Source organism: Semicossyphus pulcher, unplaced genomic scaffold (assembly GCF_022749685.1).
Source record: "Semicossyphus pulcher isolate SPU_LCO1_2020_fin unplaced genomic scaffold, fSemPul1.0.p SCAF_4, whole genome shotgun sequence".
Classification (NCBI taxonomy): domain Eukaryota; kingdom Metazoa; phylum Chordata; class Actinopteri; order Labriformes; family Labridae; genus Semicossyphus; species Semicossyphus pulcher.
In genome coordinates, this window is record NW_027211715.1 from 1,783,795 (window position 1) to 1,807,815 (window position 24,021).

The 24,021-nt window shown below is 44.1% G+C and overlaps 2 protein-coding genes across 4 annotated transcripts in view; one reads left to right on the forward strand and one right to left on the reverse strand.

Moving 5' to 3' along the window:
- Positions 1–1,008: 1,008 nt before the first annotated feature.
- Positions 1,009–9,559, forward strand: aasdh (aminoadipate-semialdehyde dehydrogenase). Its single transcript, XM_069679447.1, has 14 exons — positions 1,009–1,247; positions 1,338–1,458; positions 2,165–2,460; positions 2,536–2,728; positions 2,798–3,039; positions 3,113–3,219; positions 3,303–3,475; positions 4,102–4,390; positions 4,738–4,850; positions 4,921–5,563; positions 5,640–5,803; positions 7,383–7,508; positions 7,600–7,731; positions 9,065–9,559. Exons 1-14 carry the CDS (start codon positions 1,009–1,011, stop codon positions 9,479–9,481), a joined length of 3,255 nt encoding a protein of 1,084 aa, XP_069535548.1. The 3' UTR covers positions 9,482–9,559.
- A 30-nt stretch (positions 9,560–9,589) lies between these two features.
- The window catches only part of cracd (capping protein inhibiting regulator of actin dynamics), a 30,672-nt gene continuing 16,240 nt past the window's right edge, over positions 9,590–24,021 (reverse strand). For 2 of the 3 annotated variants that reach the window (XM_069679446.1, XM_069679444.1), the window contains 8 exons: positions 20,935–21,103; positions 20,412–20,544; positions 20,171–20,326; positions 18,879–19,094; positions 16,612–18,769; positions 14,739–14,929; positions 14,494–14,656; positions 9,590–12,601 (listed from right to left, as the gene is read on the reverse strand). In XM_069679446.1, the coding sequence (XP_069535547.1) occupies positions 12,441–12,601; positions 14,494–14,656; positions 14,739–14,929; positions 16,612–18,769; positions 18,879–19,094; positions 20,171–20,326; positions 20,412–20,453 (3,087 nt within the window). In that variant the 5' untranslated portion in view covers positions 20,454–20,544; positions 20,935–21,103 and the 3' untranslated portion in view covers positions 9,590–12,440. The remainder of the gene's footprint in view (positions 12,602–14,493; positions 14,657–14,738; positions 14,930–16,611; positions 18,770–18,878; positions 19,095–20,170; positions 20,327–20,411; positions 20,545–20,934; positions 21,104–24,021) is intronic. The other variant, XM_069679445.1, reaches the window with a different exon arrangement.

Sequence of the window (24,021 nt, forward strand, 5' to 3'; positions counted from 1 at the left end):
GTATTTTCGAGGTCCACCTCTATCGCGCCGTCATGGTGTTGAAGCTTTGAATACTGTTGAAAACAAATGCAGAAGTAAGTAAACTTCGGTTTTCAAAGTTAACTTTAAGCTAACGTTAGCTAGCTACTGTACTTCATGCTAACGGTAAGATAAACACAACCCGTTAGCCACTTACACACCTTGCCTATAATTCTATCCAGTGATCTTTTGTAATTAACGCAGTTGTCTGCCATCTGTTTCTCAAAAAATTCATCCATGCTGCGTTTTGTTTATGCTGTTAGGAGATAAAACTAACAGGTTTCTTCAGCTAACTAAAATAAAAGGCGCTTTTACGTTCAAAATTCTTCGCAACACAGTAGAGGCAGATGATTGGATAGGATGCGTGTGTTGCCTTTAGAGCTACTCGGAAATAGTGCTTGTCGAAATGGCGCTCCTAATATTTCAATTTAAGGTGAATATATTTTTTTAAACCAAATACTTGGACTTTAATTTTTGATGATACAATCAACACATATAGGTCAGTAATATGGTGTGTGTGTGTGGGGGGGGGGGGATATGCCCCATGCAAACACGATCATTTAAAACACCGTTACTGAATAGCATTAGTTGATAGATAAAACATCAAAAAATAAAAAGGCAACATCTCGCCGCTAAAATGTTTAGATATAAACAAAAAATCCCGTATATACTATGGATTTGGTTTGTATATGCTATTATTGGTATGTGTGATCATATAATGTCAGATTTCCAATTGGCTGCATAAACGAGTATAACAGAAGGCCGTGAAGCAACCACAAGTGGGACAGTTTTTTTAAATTAAGACGTCATCTTCCCGCGACAAACAGTGTGCCCAACGCTTCAAGCATCTGCTTCTTCGCTGGATATAAACAAACCATCCTTCCGCTAAATTGAAATGTAAATTAATTGTAATGTGTTTCGTATTTTTTTTTTAAATTAAGAATGAGCAATAACAGATAATGAGCGGGTGGTCCTTAACCGGTCATCAGTATGGATGCTCGGACTCTGCAGGAGCTTGTATCCGCCGCAGCCTCTCTGCACCCTGACCGGGCAGCTGTGACATATGACAGCGGGTCGGTGTCGGGAAGCCCGGTGTCCCTGCGGTACAGAGAGCTGGTGGAGCTTTCCACTGAGCTGTCGCTTATTCTACGAAAGAACTGCTCCGCTAATAACGGCGTGATTGGGCTGTACTGTTGTGATGATCTGTTAATACCTGTGTGGATTCTGGGGTGAGTTCACGATCAATAAAAATCATCAGCAAATGTAAAAATCTGAATAAGTGACTGGAGGATAACACAGTGTCCCATGTTGTGTGTCAGGATCCTGCAGACTCCTGCAGCCTATGTCCCCTTGGACCCAGAGGCTCCAGGACTCCTGTCTGCCAGAGTCATGAACCAGTGTGGCCTCAGACACTGTGCTCTGAAGACTGACATGCTGCAGGTTGAAACATTTCAGATTTTATTTAAAGGTGCCATACTATGCTTTTCTTCAGTTCAATGATGGTAATGGCTAATTGTGCAGCTGCAGCAATTGATGACAATCTTTAAAAGATTTCAGTTAAATGTTTTCTCTCTCAGGATCTGGGTATGAAAACCAAGTACTGCCTATTTTCTATATTTTCTTTCAATTTTATATATACCGGTACATTGCATCACAAATGGTGTAGTGTCTTTTATTAATGCCTGCCATCTTCGTTGGACACAAGAAATGAACAAAGCCGTACAGACAAAATGAAATTATTTTACTTTTTTAACTAATTCTCAGTTCTTATTTATAAAAGCGACTAAAATATAGAGGCGTACAGTGGTATAATATTATTTATTTAATATGTTAAAGGAAAATAACAAAAGTATAAGTTGCAGCTGTTATTTTACTTTCTCTTTGAGGTTTTTGAGAGCGAAATGTCATCTGACTTCCTGTGTAGGAGTGTGGACGGATCAGCCAGGTTTTAACAGACTGTATTTGAAATGGTTTTAAGAAAATATCTGAAATATAATCAGGAAAAATGTAAAAAGTATGGAATTTTGACAAATGTGTAGTACCCCCGTCTCCTGGATAAATTACAGCTGATCCTGAAGGTTTTTGTCAAAGGATGAGACTCGGATATTTAATATTTACATTGTTTTTCTTTCCTCCTCCCATAAAGAAATTTCAGGCGGCTGTGGTCAAACATGCATCGGTGGACGTTTGTGTCGAGTTGCCGAAGTTCAAACTTACAGTGGTACAAATCAAAATGCTGCCAGTCACCGAGCATGAACGAGGACCAGAACAAACGGTCGCTCAGACAGCAGAGGGCGCTGCTCTCTGTGGTACAGCTGCAGAGTTACAGGACGCTGGACACACAGACTTAGCGTATGTGCTGCACACATCTGGAACAACTGGACTCCCAAAGATTGTGCGGGTGCCGCACAGGTGTATCCTCCCCAACATTCTGCACCTGAGGTGAGCGGAGGCTCTAAAACGTCGTTATTTTCATACATAATTAAAAGTATCAGATATGCAGCTCTGTCGGCTTAGATCTTTGTTTCAGATGAGCGTAGATGACGTGGTTTTCCTCGCCTCGCCTTTGACCTTTGACCCCTCTGTGGTGGATATGTTCCTTGCCTTGTCATTGGGGGCTCAGCTCCTCATCGTCCCCAGTGTGATGAAGAAAAGGCCCCGTCGTCTGGCTCAGCTGCTGTTCAGGGATCACAAGACGACCGTCCTGCAGGCAGGTGTGAAAAAACTGGATTCTGCTCTGAATACTTTACGGTCAATGTAACGCTTCCTCTCTCCACAGGTCACACCGACGCTGCTCGTCCGCTTTGGGCAGCATGCCCTCAGACAGGAAGTGCTGTCCTCCACCTCCTCGCTGCGGGTTCTCGCTCTGGGAGGAGAGGCCTGCCCCTCGCCGGCTCTGCTGAGGAGCTGGAAACATGAGGAGAACAAAACACACATCTACAATATCTACGGCATCACTGAGGTCTCCTGCTGGGCCTCCGTGTACAAAATACCAGAGTCTCTGCTGCAGTCCAACAGCATGTGGGTGCACCCTGTATACAGCTATTAATCAAATCAACATGTCAACACTTTATAAAACATTACTTCCTTTCAGCACGATGTCCCCGGTGCCTCTCGGGACTCCTCTGATGGACACAGTGGTGGAAGTCAGAGATGAACACGGCCACATTGTTACAGACGGGGAAGGACAGGTGTTTATAGGTGAGAAAGTGTATTACACACATATACACACGTCATGTATGAGTGAACTAAATCCACATAAATCCCTCTGATGTTTGGTGCAGGTGGGAAGGACAGAGTGTGCCTCCTGGACGATGAGGAGGCTGTTGTCCCCGGAATGATGAGGGCGACAGGAGACTGGGTGAACGTTAAAGACAAACAGCTGTTCTACCTCGGACGGAGAGACCGGCTGATTAAACGACACGGGAAACGGGTGAACCTGGACAGCGTGCAGCAGGTAAGATGTTGTCATGTAGAAATGTTAAATAAATACTTTTCTCCTTCGGTGTCATGTCTTTGTTTTGTTTTGGAGCAATAAGCGTTCGTACTTGGACAAGAGGGTGAAGCTAGAGAGGAGGGACCAGTTAATGCTGGCTTGGTTAGCATCTAAGTTTAAAGGTAACTGTGATATTATTTGGGATGCTAACTTTGGCTAGCTAAAAACAGGCTTTTAAAATGTTCTTGCTGGAAAAATGAACATGACTTCTAAAGCAATTTTTTTTTGTCGCTGTGTGCTGTGATACCAACTTGTCAATCACAGGTAGCCCCGCCCTAAACCCTCCCCTGCTTTCTGGTCTGTGTGACTCTAAACGGGCGCATCAGTGACTAAATGAACATCATGCTGAGTTAAAGAAGAAACTAGAGACTGAGACCATAAACTCGTTAGGAACATGTTTACTGAGGGAATAAATCAGGAGAGGAGGAGGAGCATTTTCTCATAGACTTCTATATAATCAACCTTCTTTAGGCAACCAGTGGAGCTGGTTTGTTTTCTCTGACTTTAACTTACTATAAACGTAGCAAGCTTTATACTATTTCATGAGAAGAGAAGGTGAAGTATTAATGTTTCATCTCCTCCTCCAGCTCATACAGAGTCGTCCTCAGGTGGAGGCCTGCGCTGTGTGTCTGTGTGAAAACTCCCGACTGCTCGCCTTCATCGTAGCGTCCACATCTGTTGAGCAGACCGAAGCTTCTGTGCAGGAACATGTGGAACAAACACGTCAGGAACACCTCCCCTCCTCTGCAGAGGAGCCGGGCGGAGCAGACGGAGACGTGAGCAGACTGATCCTGGACCAGCTGTCTCTGCTGCTGCCGTCTCACAGCGTCCCTGACACGCTGGTCCTGGTCCCGACTCTGAGTCTGACTCCTCATGGTGAGAATCAGACACAGTCAGTCCTCAGCAGAGACACACTCCGTCACATAAAGTACAATCATTCCTGTGCATTAAAGATTTAGATCTCGCCTGCAGCTGGTTCACAATGCAGAGGAGGGACTCTCCTGTTCTGATCTCCTTCAGTGTTTATTGGAGGAGAACAGAATTATTACTTTTATTTGTTTTTATCCTTTGAAGATTTTTCTTTTACATGATCCTGTGTTTTGCCTTTAATCACTCTCACTTTCATTTATTCACTTAGAACCTCCTGTTTGTGTTTATATCCCATCATTCCTGTTTTTTCTGTGTTTCTTTTTTTGTAACACTTTCCTTGTGTTTGTTGGCAGGAAAAGTGGACATGGCATCACTCATGAAAATATACCAAAAACAGAGACAAAGTTTGGAGTCTTCACGGGGAGATTTCACCAAACTGAAGCAAACTCTTGAGTCCTTGTGGAAGGTAAGGCAAGTTTTCCAAAACTGAACCTTTAAATCCTTCCTGGTTTAACTTGCTGCCTTTTTATCAACAGGAAACTCTCGGTCTTCCTAAAGATGCAACCATCGATGTGGAATCAAACTTCCTGTTGAGCGGAGGAGACTCCCTGAAGGCTCTGCACCTCTGTGAGGACGTCCTCGCGGCTGCAGGAGTGACCTCGCCGGAGCTTCTGGAGGTCGTCCTCGACAGGAACTTCTCTGACGTCCTGCATCATGTTGAGAGACTAACACTGATGCTGCCACTCGAGAGCAAGAAGTCTGAGGGAAAGAAACGGCCCGCCGAAGCTCCCTCTGCAGTGCCAGCAAAGAGAGAACACACAGAGCGGCTGCAGGAGGAGAAACGGCCATTTAGAGTTATTAGACGAGCAGGTGAGGTGATGGAAGTCAGAAATCCAGAAACGAATATAAACTCTGAGGCTGATAAAGTCAGAGGAAAGGATTCTGGAGTTCTGGACCTCAGTCTGAGCTGGTCCTCAGACACGGGCAGATGTGTGGACGCCTCCCCAGTGCTTCTAGTAGAAGAGAAAAAAGACAAAACTACAGTGTTCATCGGCTCCCACTCTCACAGGATGCAGGCGTTAGACCTGACCACTGGGGGCCTCCTGTGGGAGCGAGTCCTCGGGGGCAGAATCGAAGCATCAGCTGCTGTGTCTCGATGTGGGAGCCTCGTGATTATCGGTCAGTACCAGCTCTCTGAGCTCTGTGTAGAAATATCTGACTGTGTTTTATTAGATTTCTTTGTGTCGTTTTGCAGGCTGCTATGACGGCTGTGTGTATTTCCTGCACGCTGCGTCTGGAGAGACTCGGTGGATATTTGAGACGGGAGACGCTGTGAAGAGCAGCCCTGCTGTGGACCCCCTCACAGGTCTGGTGATGGTGGGGTCACATGATGGGCACGTTTACGCACTGAACCCAGAGGTGAGCACGAATTTCAACTTTGTTTTTGTTAAACTTTTATTTTGAAATCAAAAAAAGAAGGCCAGCTTAAGAGCTCTTTCTCAGCAGACTAACTGCCTGCAACAAATCGAGCGCAATATTCAACATAGATTCACTATGACACATCCTTTTTAACAACCTTAAAGGGGATTTACAGTGTTTTAAACATGATCTATTTTTACATATTTTAGGTCCGAATGACTAATAAGTCTTGTTTTAGTAGGAAGATGTCAAACAGGCTTTAATTGCTGCAACGTAATCCATTAGGTCAAACATTTTATCCACTAAAAGTTCTTGTTGTTTCCACTGACAGGCTCACATTGTTATTCTAAGTGTGTGACAACATGACAGAAAGGATCCCTACAGAGATAGACCTTTTTGTTACAGAGGAAGATGATTGTTGTATCCACAAACAGACGTTACGTCGCTCTCTGCAAAGCCAACCAGACTCCATTGAAAAAAAACGTGATTTTATCTCACAGATCATGGGATTTTCTGGTCTACTGTGGCCTCAATCTGTGTTAGTGTGTTACCCAGAAATTTTGTGTTGGACCCAAACTAACTATCTACACCACCCAAGTCACACAATAATACAAACAAACTAACTGGTTGTGGCAGCAGTAGACCAGAAACTCCTTTGTTTTATGCGGTTAAATCAAAGGTTTTTTAAATGGAGTTTGGTGGCTTTGAAGAGAGAGATGTAAAGGCTGTTTCTGGTTAAAAAAAATCTTCCTCTTTAACGAAAAGGTCTATCTGAACTGAAACAGTCCTACTTCTCTCTTTAAAACCACCAAATCCCATTGACAAAAAGAGCAATTTTACCTTGCAGAGGAGTTGCTGATCTGCCAATGCCTGAATCAGTTCATTTGTTTGTAATTCAATAGATCAATCAGAGAGATTAGAAAGTGTAATGTTGTCTTCAGAGTTAAACTGAAGTCTGTTTAGTCGAGGAAGCTGCTTAACCAGTTCGAGATGTATTGATTCCTGTTATGTGAAAAAGGTTTTTGGCGATAGATCTAAGAGAAGAGTTCAATTAAACACCTTAGTTTAAAGGTCGTCTTCTGTTTCTGTGACTGGTTCAGGATGCTGAGGTGACTTTACTGACGTGTGCTACGTGTGTATAATTTATAAGCTTTCATTTCTTATGAATGGGCTGTTTCATTGGTCCTGTTTTCAGGTCGGTTAGCCTTTTGTTTAATCATTGATTGATTGTATAAAATAATAAATACTTTTTTTTGAGCAGCTCAAACACATCATTTATGTACCTTTTGACATTTTCAGCTGTGCAGTAGTGACTGAATAATGCACAAGTGTATTAAAATTAAACTTAGTATAAGAGTTATGTATTTATACAAATATTTGTCATTAATATGGTTTATATGATCAGTTTCTCAGCATCATTTCACTCACTTTTCTTTTTTATAGAGTGGGAGACATTTTACTGTGACCAAATTTCCCCCTTTAAGAATGAATAAACTGAAATAACTGAATGTAGGAATTAAAGGTGTGTGTGTGTGTGTGTGTGTGTGTGTGTGTGTGTGTGTGTGTTTGATGTGTGTAGGATGAGAGGTGCGTCTGGAGGCGTCACTGTGGAGGTGGAGCTGTGTTCTCCTCCCCGTACCTCCTCTCCTCCCTCAGACAGCTGTACGCGGCGTCACTGGGAGGTCACCTGCTCTGTCTGAGCCCTGTGAGTAAAAACACCAAACGTCACTCAGTAATTCAGTCACTTTGTTCGCACTTTAACACACACACACACTGCTGTGGGTGTTCTGTCTCAGGACAGCGGGGAGGTGCTGTGGTCGTACAGCAGCGACGTCCCGTTCTTCTCGTCACCAAACGGCTCCTCTGGTCGCCTGATGATCGGCTCGGTGGACGGAAACATCTGCTGCTTCAGCAACGAGGGGAAACAGGTGAGAAACATGATGTGACAAAACTATGAAATAACTTCCACCAAAGAGATGGTTTGAGGCAAAAATTATATGAAGTATAGATTTTTTTGTTTAAGTTATAATCCTTAGAATATTCATGAAACTGTCTGTCAGCAACATCCATTCACTGTCTTTATATTCGTAATTAACTTTCCTATAGTAGTTTAATTATTAGTGGCACACACATCCATTTCCACGCTGCATTTACACACACACACACACACTCACACACTCACACACACACACACACACACACACACACACACACACACACACACACTCACAGGATTTTAGGAAATGATGCAGAATTTAAGCCAGCTTCTGATTTTTAATTAATCTGATTGACATCACTCTCCCTCTGCTGCGTCAGAGCTGAGTTGAGCTAATGCTAACTGTTGAGCTAATGCTAACTGCACATTCCCCATTACTCTTCTGTCTTAATTCTGACAAAGTACGTAACCTGTTTGTTAGTATGTTTTTATATTTCTAAGATAACATAAGATCATATTTATCACGTTACAGCAGCTGAGAGTCTTGGGATTGTTCCAGTAGGTTGCTTCTGCCTGCAGCAATGAAACAGGCTGTAATGGCTGCAATGATATTCTAAAGGGGAAACATGTCAAATCAAAGTATGTCCAATAAAATCTGACCGGCTCAGATGTTTATTCTAGGTCTCTGACAACATTACAGAAAGGATCCCTTTTTGTTAAACCAAAAACAGACGTTACATCGCTCTCTTCAAAGCCACCAGACTCCATTCAAAAATAGTGTAATTTTGCCTCACAGAGTACTGGAGTAACTGATCTACTGCTGCCTTGATCAGTTCGTTTGTTGTTGTTTTTGTTTTGTTTCAAGTCACACAACTTGAACACAAAGGTCGCACAATATCACAAACAAACTAACCAGTCATGGCAGCGATAGACCTGCAACTCCAGTAATCTGTGAGGTAAAATTAGACTTTTTTCTGAATGGAGTCTGGTGTGTGTGCAGAGAGCGATGTAACGTCTGTGTGTGGTTAAAACAATCATCTTCCTCTGTAACTAAAAGGTCTATCTCTGTAGGGATCCTTTCTGTCATGTTGTCACACACTTAGAAGAACAATCTGAGCCTGTCAGTGGAAACACTTTGAGCAGACGCACTTTGATCCATCAAGTGTTGTGTTTCAGCCATTACAGCCTGTTTCACTGCTGCAGGATGAACACATCTACTGGAGCAATTCCAAAACTTTTAGTGCCTATTAGTCATTAGCAAATAAAATATGTATAAACAGAATTCCCCTTCTGGTTTTCAGTGTGTGCCTCTTGTTTCTCTGCAGGTGTGGCAGTTTCTAACAGAAGGACCCGTCTTCTCGTCTCCGTGCGTGACTCCGGACCAGCAGAGGGTCCTCTGTGGGTCACATGACGGCCGCCTGTACTGTCTGAACTGTGCAGACGGCTCTTTAGTTTGGACTTTCCAGACCTCGGGGAAGGTCTACTCCAGCCCGTGTGTGTTTGACGGCTCGGCGGTGGGCTGGAGGGGGATGCTGGTGGCTCTGGCCTCCACAGACGGCACCGTGTGGATCCTGGATGGAGAAGATGGACAGATGTTGACCTCTTTCACTCTGCAGGGGGAGCTGTTTTCGTCTCCTGTGGTGTGGGGAGGATGTCTCGTAATCGGGTGCCGTAATGACTTTGTGTATTGTTTTAAACTGACAGTAAAAGAGGACACAAAGAAGAACAAAGTGCTCTTATAATAAACACTGATGGCTTTGCTATCTGTGTCAGCGCAGAGAGGGAGCTGTGGGAAATAAATAGATTTTAATTAAAGCTCAGGATAGTAATGAGTCTGCACTCTTTCGCTTCAGACATCAGTATTTAATTTACATTATTCATAACATTTTGTTTCTCTTTAAGAATCTTCTCATGAATATCTCTAAGTGGGACAAAAAAGTGCAAATAATACCAAACATTTTCCTTGTTACATGTAACACTGCGCACACTACACTATTGTGCACGACCAACGTTAGAAACAAACCGACAAAGTGACTCTTTCTGCTCCGTCTGACCTCCGTACAGTACATACTCACGTACATACAGATCATTTAGTGAGAGGCAGGAGATGAGGACGCTGGAGGGTTTTTTTTTTTCATACAGGAAATGTTTGTAAGATCATATCACACTGACGAGGAAGTGATGGCCTACAAACACAAGTGTGTTACAGGAGGACGGATACAGAAATCGTATGTTACAGCAAGCAGGTGTCTTTCTCCGTTAGCAAAGCAAAACAAACCCAAATTATACCATCACACAAAATGTTCAGTTCACAGGGCTCCTCTCGTTTCTCAGTTTGTACATCACTGGTTCCTTTCTGTTACGTATTTAACCTCTCAGACTGAATATAAGAAGTAGACGCCTTAAACCTGCATTCTTTCTAATGACCAGCAGGGGGCAAAAAGATGAGAAATTCAGCCTACTTCTCTCCTGATTTATTCCCTCAGTAAACATGTTGCTAATGAGTTAATGGTCTCAATCTCTCCTTCAACACAGCATGATGTTCATTCAGTCAATGATGCTCCCATTTAGAGTCACAGACCAGAAAGCAGGGGAGGGTTTAGGGCGGGGCTAGCTGTGATTGACAACCTGAAAAATGTCTTGCTCTGCATTCGGTTGTCCTTCAGGACACTCTGAGGAGTCGCTGTTCACCTTTCTGGCATGTACATTTTGCTAGCCAAAATTAGCTTCCGAATTAATATATAATATAATTAATATGAATTCAGGGGCTGCATCCTTCGAAGGACGAGGTCTGCAAAGGATGAGTCATTCGTAGCCTGTGTAGACGCTAAAGCCGAACCGAAGTGAGACGGTCTGCTCTACAAAGGATTTCCTGTTTGTGAGCAGCTGTTCCCGCCCTTTCCCTCTGAGTCACAAAGCACTGCTCCTGACGCCTAGCAACAGGTAGCTAGCAGGCTAACTAGCTTACATTAGGTACACGTAGCTTAACCTATTATTTTAAAGATCATTTAAAGTGTCAAGGCCTTTTTTGTTTGAACACTCGTATCGCAGCTATTCGATTGAGTTGAAACCAAAAACGTTTACATTTAAAGTGTATTCCTTGATAGTCCACCATCTCGTTTGAATCGACCCGCAATGAATCCTGGGAGACGTTGGGCCACAAAGGATGTACCCGATGGATCCTCCGTGGCCCGGGAAAAGGAGGACGCATCTGAAGGAACCTTCGAAATGGGACAGCCTTCCATGTGCAACTGTGACGTCAGCCTTCGAAGGATGCAGCCCCTGATTTGGGACACAGCTTTAGATTTTGACAAACACTTCCTCCTCTAAACATGGTCACTCCTGGCTTCAGAAAACCAAGATGGCGACATTCAATATGCCAGCCACATGACATGAAGGTGGCTGCGTACACTTCTTATATGCAGTCTGTGTTGCCACTCTGTCCTGCTGCTTTTAATTATTTAGAAAAGCTGTAAAGTGATTTGCTTCAGGTCGTACGCTGCAAAAGCAAACCACCTCTAGACGACTGAGGAGCCTTTTTGGGAACAAACTCCTTGTTTTTTTTTGCGCCAAAGCTTGATAATTTATGATAACTTTCAGTTCAAACCATAAATTCAAACATTTAGTATTCAACATATCAGTTTGAGCTTAAAGGAATTTTAGGCAACACAGTTCTATGAAGCTGTGCTGCACAAAAAAATGTGTGTGAATAAGTTGCAGCCAAAAAGACTTTCACTTCATGTTTTGTCGCAATAAAATACAAAAAGATAAATAACGTGTTATTTCACTTTAGAGGTGTAAGTGGTCAGATTTTATAACCTTCAGGATATCACGCTGAGATCTACTTCAAGGTCATAGGACGGAGGACGGAGGACACGAGGATGCACAAAAGGAGAAATGAGAAGCGCCCACTGTCAATGCCCAGTAACACTTGTAGACTTCAGTGCTGTGTTTAATGCTCCCACTGTGTGAATCTTTCTAATGGCAGAAATGTACAATAGCCTCTCTGACGGCTATCACAGTCATCACGGACACAGTGAGAGTTGTTCTGCTGAGAGTATGAGTAAGAAAAAGAAGGCGTCTTTCTTTTGTACATGACAAACAAGGCTCAGAGAGGAGATACAGGATCTTTAAACATACAGAAATAATACCGACGAGGGCAGAGAGGATGTAACACTTCCACCAGCTGCCCACAGGTGGCGTTATTGTTCACTGGTAGCCCTTTAAACACAGACAGTTAACCCTCTGATTAAACACCGTCACATGTCAGAGCTGAACCTCTCTAATACAGAAAATTCACCTGTTAACGTGATGAGCGGATGAGTTATTTACACAGTTGGCTACAAAATAAAAAAAGTTTGGGTTGGCTGTTTGGACGGCCATCCCTGCGTCTGATTGGCTGCTGAGGACTGCGGCGTGTTCCTTCTACCTGCGTCTATACGTGTGTTTGTTTACAGTATGTGCATGCGCGCGTTAGTTTACATATATCTGTGCAGCTGTTTGGGAGTATTTGAATGTGAAGCGCACTTTAACATGATAATAGTACCAGCCAGTGTGTGTGTGGGGGGGGTTACGAGGTGATGGAGGGCGTTACTTCACAGTCAGGTGGGGTTTGGAGGGAGGGGGCAGGTGACCCTGTGGGCAGTGTGCAGTCTCAGTGCAGGCCGGAGCCAGTGTGGAGCAGGGTGGGGGGGTCCGATGTTATTTGATGATCTGAGGACAGTCGCTCCAGGCTTTGGCCTTCCTCTTGGCGAGGGCCAGCCAGGCCGGCTCTGTGGACACCTGCGGGGAGTCAGTGGACGGGAAGCGCTTTGACACCTCCTTCACAGCAGGGGGCGACGGTGTAGGGTCTGCAATCTCCACTGAAACAACAACAAAGGGCAAGAAGCAGATACAAATCAGTTATCAAATCATTTATATTAATCAAATTCATTGCTTCGTCTCTCTGTCTCCTGTCAAAAACAAAGCTGTTCCACACAGCGCCCCCTACAGGCCTGGAGCACTTTCTACTGGTTTCCTTTGTTTTCTGGGTTTGTGTCTTTCCGAATTTGCATAATTTATGTGTTTGTCTTTTAATTTGTTTGTTTTTTCTGCTCTCTGCAGCCTGTGTTTTATCACATTTTTGAGGCCATGTCCACACGTACACGGTATTTTTCAAAACGTAGCTTTTTCTCTGCGTTTTGTCCTTTCGTCCACACAAACGCTGTTTTAGGTCACTGAAAACAGATCTTTAGTAAAACTCCGGCCAGGGTGAAAAGTTTTACAAACTCCGTTTCCACAGAGACGTGTAGAGGGGGTATAGAGTGCGCCTCCTTTGTGACATTCCTTGCAAATTGACTGACAAGAAGGTTTGGCTCAGCGATTAAATCGGTGACCATATGCAGAGGCTATAGTCCTCGACGGGGCGGCCCCGGGTTCCACTCCCGCCCTTGGCCCTTTGCCGCGTGTCATCCCCATTCTCCCTTCCCGCATTTCCGGTACTATCCACTGTCCTCTCTCTAAATAAAGGCTTAAAAAGCAAAAATAAATAAAAAATGACTGACGAGACATAAACAGTGATTCTTAACAGGACATTTTACATGTTTACACATATATGTACAGTTACTCGTCCACTACATTGAGGAGCAGAGGCGTCAGGATAGATTTTTTCACACCTTTGACTGGCCGCGAATCTTCTTCCTCTTCTTTGCACGACCGGGTTATATCGCCGCCTGTTGGTGTGGTGTTCTCATGACAGCGCTTCTGTTGTGTTTTTGCGTTTTTGTTTGGACGGGGATTTTTTATAACCGTGTTTGTGTGGACGGGATATTTTTGGAAACGAAGGAGGCAAAAACTCTGTTTTCAATAATACCTGTGTACGTGTAGACATGGCCTGAGTTGCAGCTTATTTGTGTTATTGTTTTAAACACTTTTTAATTTGCACCAATCCTGACTCTACAGCCTGTTTCTTTTTTCTGCCGTTGCAGTGTATTTGCCCTTGCAGGCCACCATAGAGTCATCATTGAAACTAAAACAGCTTTAGTTTATTATTCATCATTAAGCAACTAAGTTTTTCATGAAATTTGAGGTTTCATTTAATTTATAATGTAGCTTCTGATTCCATGTGCGGGTCATATCCATATGTACGTGTTGGTTAACATATTTGTTTTATTGCTTTTTCCTGGATTTTAAAAATCTGTCGTGTAACGCACAAAAGGAAATGTTTATCTGTTTTATATAATGCAAATGTATTTTACGAGTATCTTGAAAATAAAACTAAAAAGTTTAGTAAAACTTTTGCAGCTGAAAATAACTTAAAATCATCAGAAAAAAATGAAAAGCGCCCGTCACAATTTAGCTTTTAATCTGTCTTGTTTTTTTCAAACAACAGGCCAAAAATATTCAGTTAACTCTCATGTAAAATAAGAAGAAGCTGAAAATGTTCCCATTTGACAAAATTTAATCATCAAATACTTTTGGTTAAAAACATTTTATTGATAATCAAACTAATTTCTGATAATCTTCCCCAAAACTGTAACGTGTAACAGTTTCAGTATACCGTTAATATACAGTAGATTTATAGCTGGTTCCTCTCACACTGATTCATCTGAGAGACTCTTTTAATTATTTAGTTTATATTGTGTCTGCCAGCAGTAAAAAACGTCCATCCATTTTCCAGAGCCCAGGTCGCCACATTCAGAAGTTGTTTTGCCACTTTTGACAGTAAGTTCAGCGCTACACGTCTTCTAAGAATCCTCAGCGTGCAGGTTCTCACCAGTGACCGAGCTCGGTAAAGTGTTGGCTTTCTTCAGCTGTTCTCGGCGCTCGAATCGTCCCAGCAGGCTGTCGGGTCTCTTGGGCTCCTCTGGAGTCTGAGGTTTAGAGGACGGACTGGTGCTGCCGCTGCCTCGGCTCTCTGTGGGGCTCACCAGAGTGACCTGCAGGAGAGAGGTGTGATGAATGAGAGGAGGACAACTGACAGATTATGTGAATGAAGAAGTGTGAATCTGGAGCACTTACACTGTCTCTGTCTCGAGCTTGTTTCTCTGCCAGCTTGGCCTCTCTCTGGCTGCGCCGCTCCTCTCGGTTCTGCTGCTGCTCCCTGAAGCCTTTCTGTTTCTGCAGAGCCAGCGTGATCCACAGCGGCCCGGCCTCCTTCTCCTGGACCTTCGCACTGTCCAGAGAGTGTCTGCTCTGCAGGGACGGTTTCTCTGCAGGGGGACATATTAAAGGGGCAAGATCAAATTGAATGTTGTTGATACTCTTTCCAAAGCAACACCAGATATTCAGTCGGGTAAAGCGGACTGTGCGTTTGGCTTAACAAGCTTCATGGGCTTCAGTACATTTCAATCAGGGTTAAAAACATTGTTTACGAGAGCTTTTCAATTAATAACTTAATTTACATTTATAATAATTTGAGCTTACTTTTGATTTGTGTTTTTATCATCTTTTTCATGTCTTTTAAATGCCACTGTAACGTTTTAATGTCTTGTTTTTAATGCTAATACGTAACATGCTTATTGGTATGTTATGTGTTAGAGACAATCTTTCATATAAGTAAGTTAAAAGTTAAATATTAAATGTTTTCTAGAAGCAAGCAGTTGTACAAGAACTATAGATTTAAAAGGAAACGATCAGATAAATAAAAGATCAATAAAGACATGAAACATGGATGTCAGATTTCAGGACTTTGTGTTACAGACACGTTTGGTTTTTAGCAAAAGTGGTTTGAGGTTTGAAGGCTGTGGCTCAGACTGCTACAGCCACACGAAGGGTTGCACTTAGACCTTTGCTATCAGTGTGTAGATAGATAGAGAGATAGATAGATAGACAGAGAGAGGTTATAAAGGTGACAACAGCACAGGAGAAAATAAATTCACAGTAAAAATAACCCTAACATTACAAGAAGGAATATGTACATCAGGAATTCTAACAGCAATAATAAATAACAACCTCAACTATATTAATCTAAAATGTAAACTCACATATACCTAAATAAAAACATATCTGAAAAGTAAACCTACTCAAGTAAATCTAACATGTGAGTGTGAATGTGACATGTAGTGTAAAAACGCTCTGTGTGATCGTAAGACTAGATAAGTGTTATATACAGTGAGTACAGCCCATTCACCACACCGGGCTCAACATATAGAAGCATAATATGTTTGAGGTCACTTAAGAAATATTTCAACATTTTAGGAAACATGCTGTTTGTTGTTCTGCTTTCTAACCAAGAGTTCGGCTGCTTACGCATCATCAGCAGTATGTGTCTGTTGGGCGTGAAGCACAGCGCGAAACTGCCGCCGAGCTCTGAGCTCAAAATTCATCTTAGACCCGGGCTGGAGCTGACGTCTGAAAGTGTAACTACTGAGATAACTGCTGTAGGTGAAGTAGCCAGAAGGGACGCATGCTAGCAGGAGAGATGCTAAAGAGAAACTCAACCAAAACAAACCAAGCTTCCTTGCTACACTTGCTCTGCTACCTACCTCAAGGTGTACCAAGAGTAATTTCTCAACACGTGAAAGCAGCTTTAAGGTGAGAAGATCAATACCACACTCATTTCTTCAAGGTAAATATGCAGCCAGGAGATGTTAGCTTAGCTTAGCACAAAGACCGCAATCAGTGGTAAACGGCTAGCTCGGCTCCGTCCAAAGGTGACAAAATCCAACGACTGACCCTTCTGAAACCTGTTCACTCACCTGTTCTATCAAAAAGTAATACATGCGTATTTTAATTTTAACATTCTTTGAGCAGGTTAGCTTCATCCAACTCTCATCCAACAAATAAGTGTCGTCCAAAATGTCTAACTGTTTTTTTACGCTACACAAAGGCATGATATGATGCAAAAGGCATCTCAGGCGTCAGGCCTCTCAGGGATGATTCAAAGACTGACCTCTCCTGATGAGCTCCGACTTCCTGTCCGTCTTCTCCCTCCAGGGGATGTTAATGGAGGGGAAGAAGGACCTCTTCTCCTTCGGCTCCTCCTCACCTGGGGTCTGGACCGGGCTGCTCCGGTGCAGGAGGGTCCCCGCCGAAGCGTCCTCGCTCCTTGTCTGCTCCTGGCTGGACGACTCTGCGGCCCCTGTCCTCTGGGTCAGGGCATCACTTGGAGGCCCGTGGGACACTTTAGGTAGCGGCGATGGGGGAGGTGTAGGGACAGGTTTGGGTGACGTGGTTGGTCTACGGTAGATCGGAGGTTTGGAAAGCACTTTCTCACCTTCACCGTAGGCAGATGCATGCGAGTACTTGCCCACTGCGCCTTCTTTCTGAGGAGATGTGGGACTTGATTTCTCAGAGAAGACAGAGGAAGTATCAGAGTCCGGCTCGATGGGGGTGAGAGGTGAAGGTACGCCGTCAAAGCTGTCCCCGGCGCTGTACCGTTTCTTTCGTTTCTCAGTGGACTGCTCGCTGTGGAAGCGGAGGGAGTAGTTTGTCCTCCGCAGCTTTATACCAAAAGGTGAAGGTTTGTCCTCCCCATCCGGTCCTCCCTCCTCTCCCTCCGCTCTACTCTGACACGCCTCCGTCTCACTCTTAGCCCTGCTTTTCTGATCCGATCCCTCAGGTTTGGCTCCTGGACTCGGAACCAGGAAAGAGGGGAGGTCTTTGGCGAACATGCATTCCTCTGAGCTTCTTTCTACGATGCGGACAGTTTTACCCGTCCTGCTCTGAGGACGACTCGCTGGAGGAGGAGAAGCTTCCAATGCAGCAGCTTCCTCTCCTGCTTCATCTGCACTGAACACCTCAGAGTTCCTGTTTGAATCTCCAAACTTCTTCTTTGCAGGCGTGATGGAGAACTTGGCGCTGGCGGACATGGTCTTTCTGAGGTTTGTGTGGGCGAACGAAGGCTGTTCTTCGGCTCCAGGCTGAGTCTGGTTCTTGCTCGGCTCTGAGTACTCGTCATACTTTCCCTCCTCTACCCCCTTGAATATCTTTGATCTGATGCTGGCCCACTCTGCCAGGACAGCTGCACCGGACTGATCCGTAGAGAGCGAGGACTCGTTGAGGGATTTGGTTTTACCAGACTTGCGGTCCGGTGAGGTCTTGGTCTTGGTCGGCGGTGTTCCCTGGGCCTTCCTGTCCTCTCCCAGACCCAGCAGAGACTTGCAGGCCGTGTCTTTGATCTGGTCTAAGTTGACGGCTGTCCCACAGAGCTGGGCGCCTGTGACGAGGATGGCGGTGTGGGGGACGTACGGAGACGTTGGCAGGTTTGGGGAATCAGGTCCTTCAGAGGAGGAGGCCTTGGTGGTCTCTCTCTGCTCTGCTGCAGCGCCGCTCTGCTGGCTGGAGGCCGGCGTTACAGGCGTCAGATTCACCTTCTGGAACAAAATCTGTTTTTCTCCAGAGGAAACTTTGAAAGAGAACGGCCTCTGCCTCTCCTCCATCTCCCTCCAGCGCAGCTCCTCTGCCCTCCTCTGCTCCTCCTCCTCCTTCCTAGTCCTCTCCTCTGCCTCCAGTTTCTTTCTCTCTTCAATCTCCTGCAACCTTAGCTTCTCCGCTTCCTCCTTTTTCTTTCTTTCCTCCTCTTCCTCTCTTAGCTTCCTCTTCTTCTCCAACTGCCTCCTCACTTCCTCCTCCTCTCGCTTCTGTCGTTCCTCCTCCTCTCGCTTCCGTCTTTCCTCCTCCTCTTTCCTCCTCTGTTCCTCCAGTCGTCTCCTCTCCTCCTCCTCACGCTGTCGGCGCTCCTCCTCTCTTTCCCTCCTTTCCTCTTCCTCTCGCCGCCTCCTCTCCTCCTCCTCCCTCCTCCTCCTCTCCACCTCCTCTCTAAGCCTGCGTTCTTCCTCCTCCTGCTGTTTACGACACCTCTCCTCCTCGAGCTCGCGCAGCCTCAGCTCCTCAGCCGCTCTCTTCCTCTTCTCCTCTTCCTCTCGTCTGAGCCTCTGTTCCTCCAGCTCCCTCTTCCTCCTCGTCTCCTGTCTCTCCTCCTCATGGAGTCTCTGTTTCTTGAAGCTGTCCAGGGACTCGACAGATGCTCTGCGCTGGTCATCTGTTGACACGCCTGCTGCCTCGAGGTCCTCCTGCACCATACCAGGGATGGAAACCTCCTGGAGGTCCTGCAAATGTGACAATATGAGCAGCTTTTACTTTCTTGACCAAGAAAAGAAAAAATATCTGAAAATACATCGAGGACCTCCTCGTCGCTTGACTTCGGCTCTTGCTCACCTGTGTAAATCTCCGGTGTTTGCGGGAAATCCTCTGGTTTTTGGGCTTGACGGACAGTTTATGCTTGGCGGCCGTGTTGTCTAAGCGAGGAACAGACTGAGGAACAGCGTCCAGGTTGATGGACTCGATGGTTCCAGTTGGTGGAAGAACTCGTTTGGACCTCGGGGACTTCACCGGGGTGCTGTGAGGTTCTGCATGTTGAGCCCCTTGGACCTGCTTTGATCAGAATCACAGAAACACATCAAAGTTCTTGTACCTTTAAAGAGTGCTCAGCGCTCTACTAACTGTCTTTGCTTTAAGTCTCACAGTTATATTTTGAACTTGGAATAACCGCCTTTAGATTTCGTGCAGCACAACTATAGAATAGTATGAAAATAAAGCTGCCCTGCCTTTGTTTGTTTGTGTGTATAAAATACTGCTGACATGTGTCACAATCAACAAACACTAACACTGACGAACTGCAGATTGACACTTTTAAAAGAGGATCGAAATCAGTGCTGCAGGGACATCATCTATTAAGCACTGAAGCCTTCAGTACCCACAATGCATCTGAACGTCTGACAGTTCAGTCAGGCTAAATCCACATTTGGACATCATTGCTTTTGCAGACTAATCAACTTTGCAGGCACATTACTGAGAAGTCTGTGAGTGCTAAGGGCTGTCCATACCCAGGATTCACTCTTTCTGCAGACTTCCAGAGAGCTCGTTGCAGACTTTGCTAGATCTCAATGATATAATACCCACAATTCATTGCAATATGTTTGTGTTTAAGTTTTTCTTACTGCAGGCTAAAAAAACAAAATAACTTATTATTGATTTGTAAAACCATGTTGTCCTTAAAAAACGAAAGAAAAATACAGAAGCACAGGCTGCCTGTTAGCGGCAAATCATGCAGTTTTTCGCCCTCGAAAACACATCACAGTAAGTCTGAAGTAGTCGAGTGCTGAATCTGCCAGAGGATGGATATTTGGATTCAGCCTCAGAGTTTCAGGTGAGTTATGCTAGTAGCAGCTGATCTAGCCTGGAGCTGCTAGCCTGCAGCAGAGATGAAGAGCAGCCTGCAGAGGTCTGGTCACGTCTTTCTAACTCCACATCAACAGATGAGTTTTGACATTGTCAGGCTTCTCTTCAGCCCAAACTGACGCTGACTCAAGTGACATCACTTGAGGACATTTAGACTTCAGACAGCTCCCTCTGGAGACTATAAAGACTAATCAGTACTATCTAAGGCCTGTGCACAGAGTTTATCTTTAGAATGAAACTGTTGTAAGAATAAGTTAATCATTCATGACCTTTGTCTCCGTGTTCGCCGGCTCCGTTTCCACCTGAGCCAAAACCTTCAGAGGACTCCGGGGAACCTCTTCCTCGTCTGAACTTCCCTCGTCTCCTTCACTTTTCCTCAGAGAAGGAGGCCTCTGGCCAAACTTTATACCTTGTGCTATCTGCCTCTGTGTGATCAACAGAAGAAGTTACATGTTATTCATGTGGAAAGAGAGTAACAGAAACTGTTTGGCACATCTCTACAACGCCCACCTGCAGATTCCTGACTTTATCCGAGACGTTTTCCTGCGACATGCTGTGATCCAGGCCGGGCTCAGTCACCGGCTCCTCGGGGATGAAGATGCTGTCGTGTGAGAGAGCTCGAGATCCGATGGGATTCAACTCCCTGCAGAAGAAGAAGAAGAAGAAAAGGAGAGTCTTCAGCGCTGCAGCGTGTCATTACTGTCTGCTGTTCATTCATTTATCATGAGAGGACTGAAGTGTCGCTCCGTAAATCATTTCACACAGCGGAAGTGATGACCTCTTTACACACCAGCAGTTTCAGCACATGAATTAAAGGGCCAAACATGTTTTATGAGCTGTATTTAAGTAAGTACTCAACCGTCTCTCAGCAGATTGTGTAAGCACGACTTTTATGAGCATTTATGGGAGTCTGTTTTAACACTTTCATTTTCTGGCAAAGAAAAAGTCTGATAAGAAGAAGATCTGTCAGCTTTATGTCAACCAAAGATAAAGGCTCAGTTTCTTTCTGTGTAACTCAAACAAATGCATTTACCTCAGATTTTGATTGGACTCCTCTTCGTCAGATACGACTCCATTGCAGACTTCCCCAGTAGAAAAACTCGCCTTCAGCTCTGCTCCATCAAAACCCCCCTTCGCCTCGCGCTTCTTCTTCTTCCCAAAGAGTCGTCTGAAGGGCTGGAATTTGCCCTGTCGCCTTCTCTCTGCCGGCCAAAAGAAAACAGATGACAACCACAGCGACGTGCAATCAGATCATCAATCCTCATATCTCGCCTTCAGGCTGGATAAAGAGCAGGACGGTGCTTATGGGCGTGTGTTTGTGTGAGGATAATGAAATGCCATTGATTGAATTAAAAGAAAATAAATCAAAACAGCAGATGGAATGAGAAGAAAACCTTGGCTCTTTGGTTTACTCTTACTTACAGGAAGTGGGAAAGATAAACAACACGCATTAAAAAGGAAACACCCACAGCCACAGCAGCTTCAGAAAAATAGAGAACAAATGCCTGAATTATTGACTGAAAACACAGATCCACCATTAATCCGGAGAGAAAGGAGAGCAGCGAAGGAACCCGCAACGACATCCTGCCTGTCCACATGGCTTCTAGAGTTAAAGGGGAATTCTTAAATATCCCAGGGACATTTTGTTAAACGGGTTTTTTTCTGCAAATAACTGCAAAAATAAATAACTAATAGGTTTAAACTGTTGGGAATTGCTCCAGTATTTTGTTTCAGCCAGCAGCAGTGAACCAGGCTGTAATAGATTCAATGTAATCCTTTGGGGCAAATGCAACAAATCAAAGTTCGTCCACTAAAAGTTCTTGTTGTTTCCACTGACAGGCTCAGATTGAATAGAAGTGTGTGACAACATCACAGAAAGGATCCCTACAGAGATAGACCTTTTTGTTACAGAGGAAGATGATTTTTCTAACCATCGCTCTCTTCAAAGCCACCAAACTCCATTGAAAAAAACTGTGATTTAACCTCATAGGTCACAGGGGTTACTGGTCTACCGATGTCTTGCTTACTTGCTTTGTTTTAGTTTTCAATGTGGGACTTTGGTGCTTTAAATATTTGGTTTCAGTCACAATCCAAACACACAGAACAAAAACACAAAATTTTATTAGGCAGCGGCAGAAAACTCCCATGTTCTGTAAGGTAAAATTACTGTTTTTTTAAATGGAGTCTGGTGACTTTAAAGAGAGAGTAGTAGGACTGTTTCAGTTCAGATAGACCTTTTCGTTAAAGAGGAAGATTTTTTTTAACCAGAAACAGCCGTTACATCTCTCTCTTCAAAGCCACCAAACTCCATTTAAAAAACCTTTGATTTTACCGCTTAAAACAAAAGGAGTTTCTGGTCTACTGCTGCCACGACCGGTTAGTTTGTTTGTATTATTGTGTGACTTGGGTGGTGTAGATAGTTAGTTTGGGTCCAACACAAAATTTCTGTGTAACACACTAAGACAGATTGAGGCAACGGTAGACCAGAAAATCCCATGTTCTTTGAGTTAAAATCACTGTTTTTATGAATGGAGTCTGGTGTGTTTGCAGAGAGCGACGTAACGTCTGTTTGTGGTTAAAACAATCATCTTCCTCTGTAACAAAAAGGTCTATCTCTGTAGGGATCCTTTCTGTCATGTTGTCACACACTTAGAATAACAATGTAAGCCTGTACATGGAAAAACTTAGAGCAGACGCACTTTGATCCATCAAGTGTTATGTTGCAGCCATTACAACATTACTTTTAGTGCCTATTAGTCATTTACAAATAAAATATGTATAAACAGAATTCCCCTTCTGGTTTTCAGTGTGTGCCTCTTGTTTCTCTGCAGGTGTGGCAGTTTCTAACAGAAGGACCCGTCTTCTCGTCTCCGTGTGTGACTCCGGACCAGCAGAGGGTCCTCTGTGGGTCACATGACGGCCGCCTGTACTGTCTGAATTGTGCAGACGGCTCTTTAGTTTGGACTTTCCAGACCTCGGGGAAGGTCTACTCCAGCCCGTGTGTAACAATCTGAGCCTGTCAGTGGACGGACTTTGATCTGTTGCATTTGCCCCAAAGGATTACATTGCAGCCATTACAGCCTGTTTTTTGGCTTTACAATACCAGAAGTCCTTTTCATGACAAATGTGTGGCTCATATCACATTTGATCTGCAATGTTTTAGCAGCACTTTAAGATTTACACGTGTGTTATCTGATGAATGACTTAAGGGAGCACCTCTTTTTGTTACTTAATGACACATAAAGCTAATAGCTCAGATTCCCCGATCCATTAGTCAGCGAGGTAATCCCTTCAACCTCTTCAAATCAAACAGACACAATAAAGGAGTAATGTTCTCCGTAACACTGCCCTTGGTGATAAGACCGAGCCGTTGTAATAAACCGTCTAAGACCTGCAGACACTGTAAGAAAACTAAATCATGAAACCAACTTTGATGTCTTTATTTCCTCGTCGTCTTTGACGCCGTTTGTTAAACTCTTACACAGACGCTGAACTTTCCCAGGAGATTTGTTGACATGATGTCATTTAGAAAGTAAACAGATATCCTGTTCATTTAATTCTAAATATAATAAAGAGTGCTGCTTTGTGTGAGTGTGTGTGGTTTTCTGTGCGTGTGTGTTGTTGTGGAGGTCCACTGGATGAACTAAGGTTACAGAGCTACACAGCCACTCTACACCACAGTGCAGACGGCGTTCTCAGGCTCTGTGGTGTCCCTTTCAGAGCTATAAGTAGCATCTGGTGTGGGATTTCACTTCGCCTGCAGAGCATCATGGGAAATGATACAGTAAACTAATTTCCCCACTTAGATCCTCGACTCTGGAGTGTGTCTCTTTATTTTCGGTGCAGAAGAGAGTTTATATATTCTGACAAGGATATAAAAATATGTGATATGTCTTTGACTTTTATATAAAACAGACACGGCTCCAGTTTAACTAAGCGGGAGTGCTTTTATCCTGATGACTGTGTAAATCCCGTTAAACGATCACGGTCTGAACCATATCTGTGATGTCGTCGCACAGACACCCTGTATGTCCACAAACAGTTGGGACAGATGCCGCACCTCAACGCGTTCTGCAACCTCAGTCGCAAGTTTCCATTTATGCATGCTTGGAGAAGAATC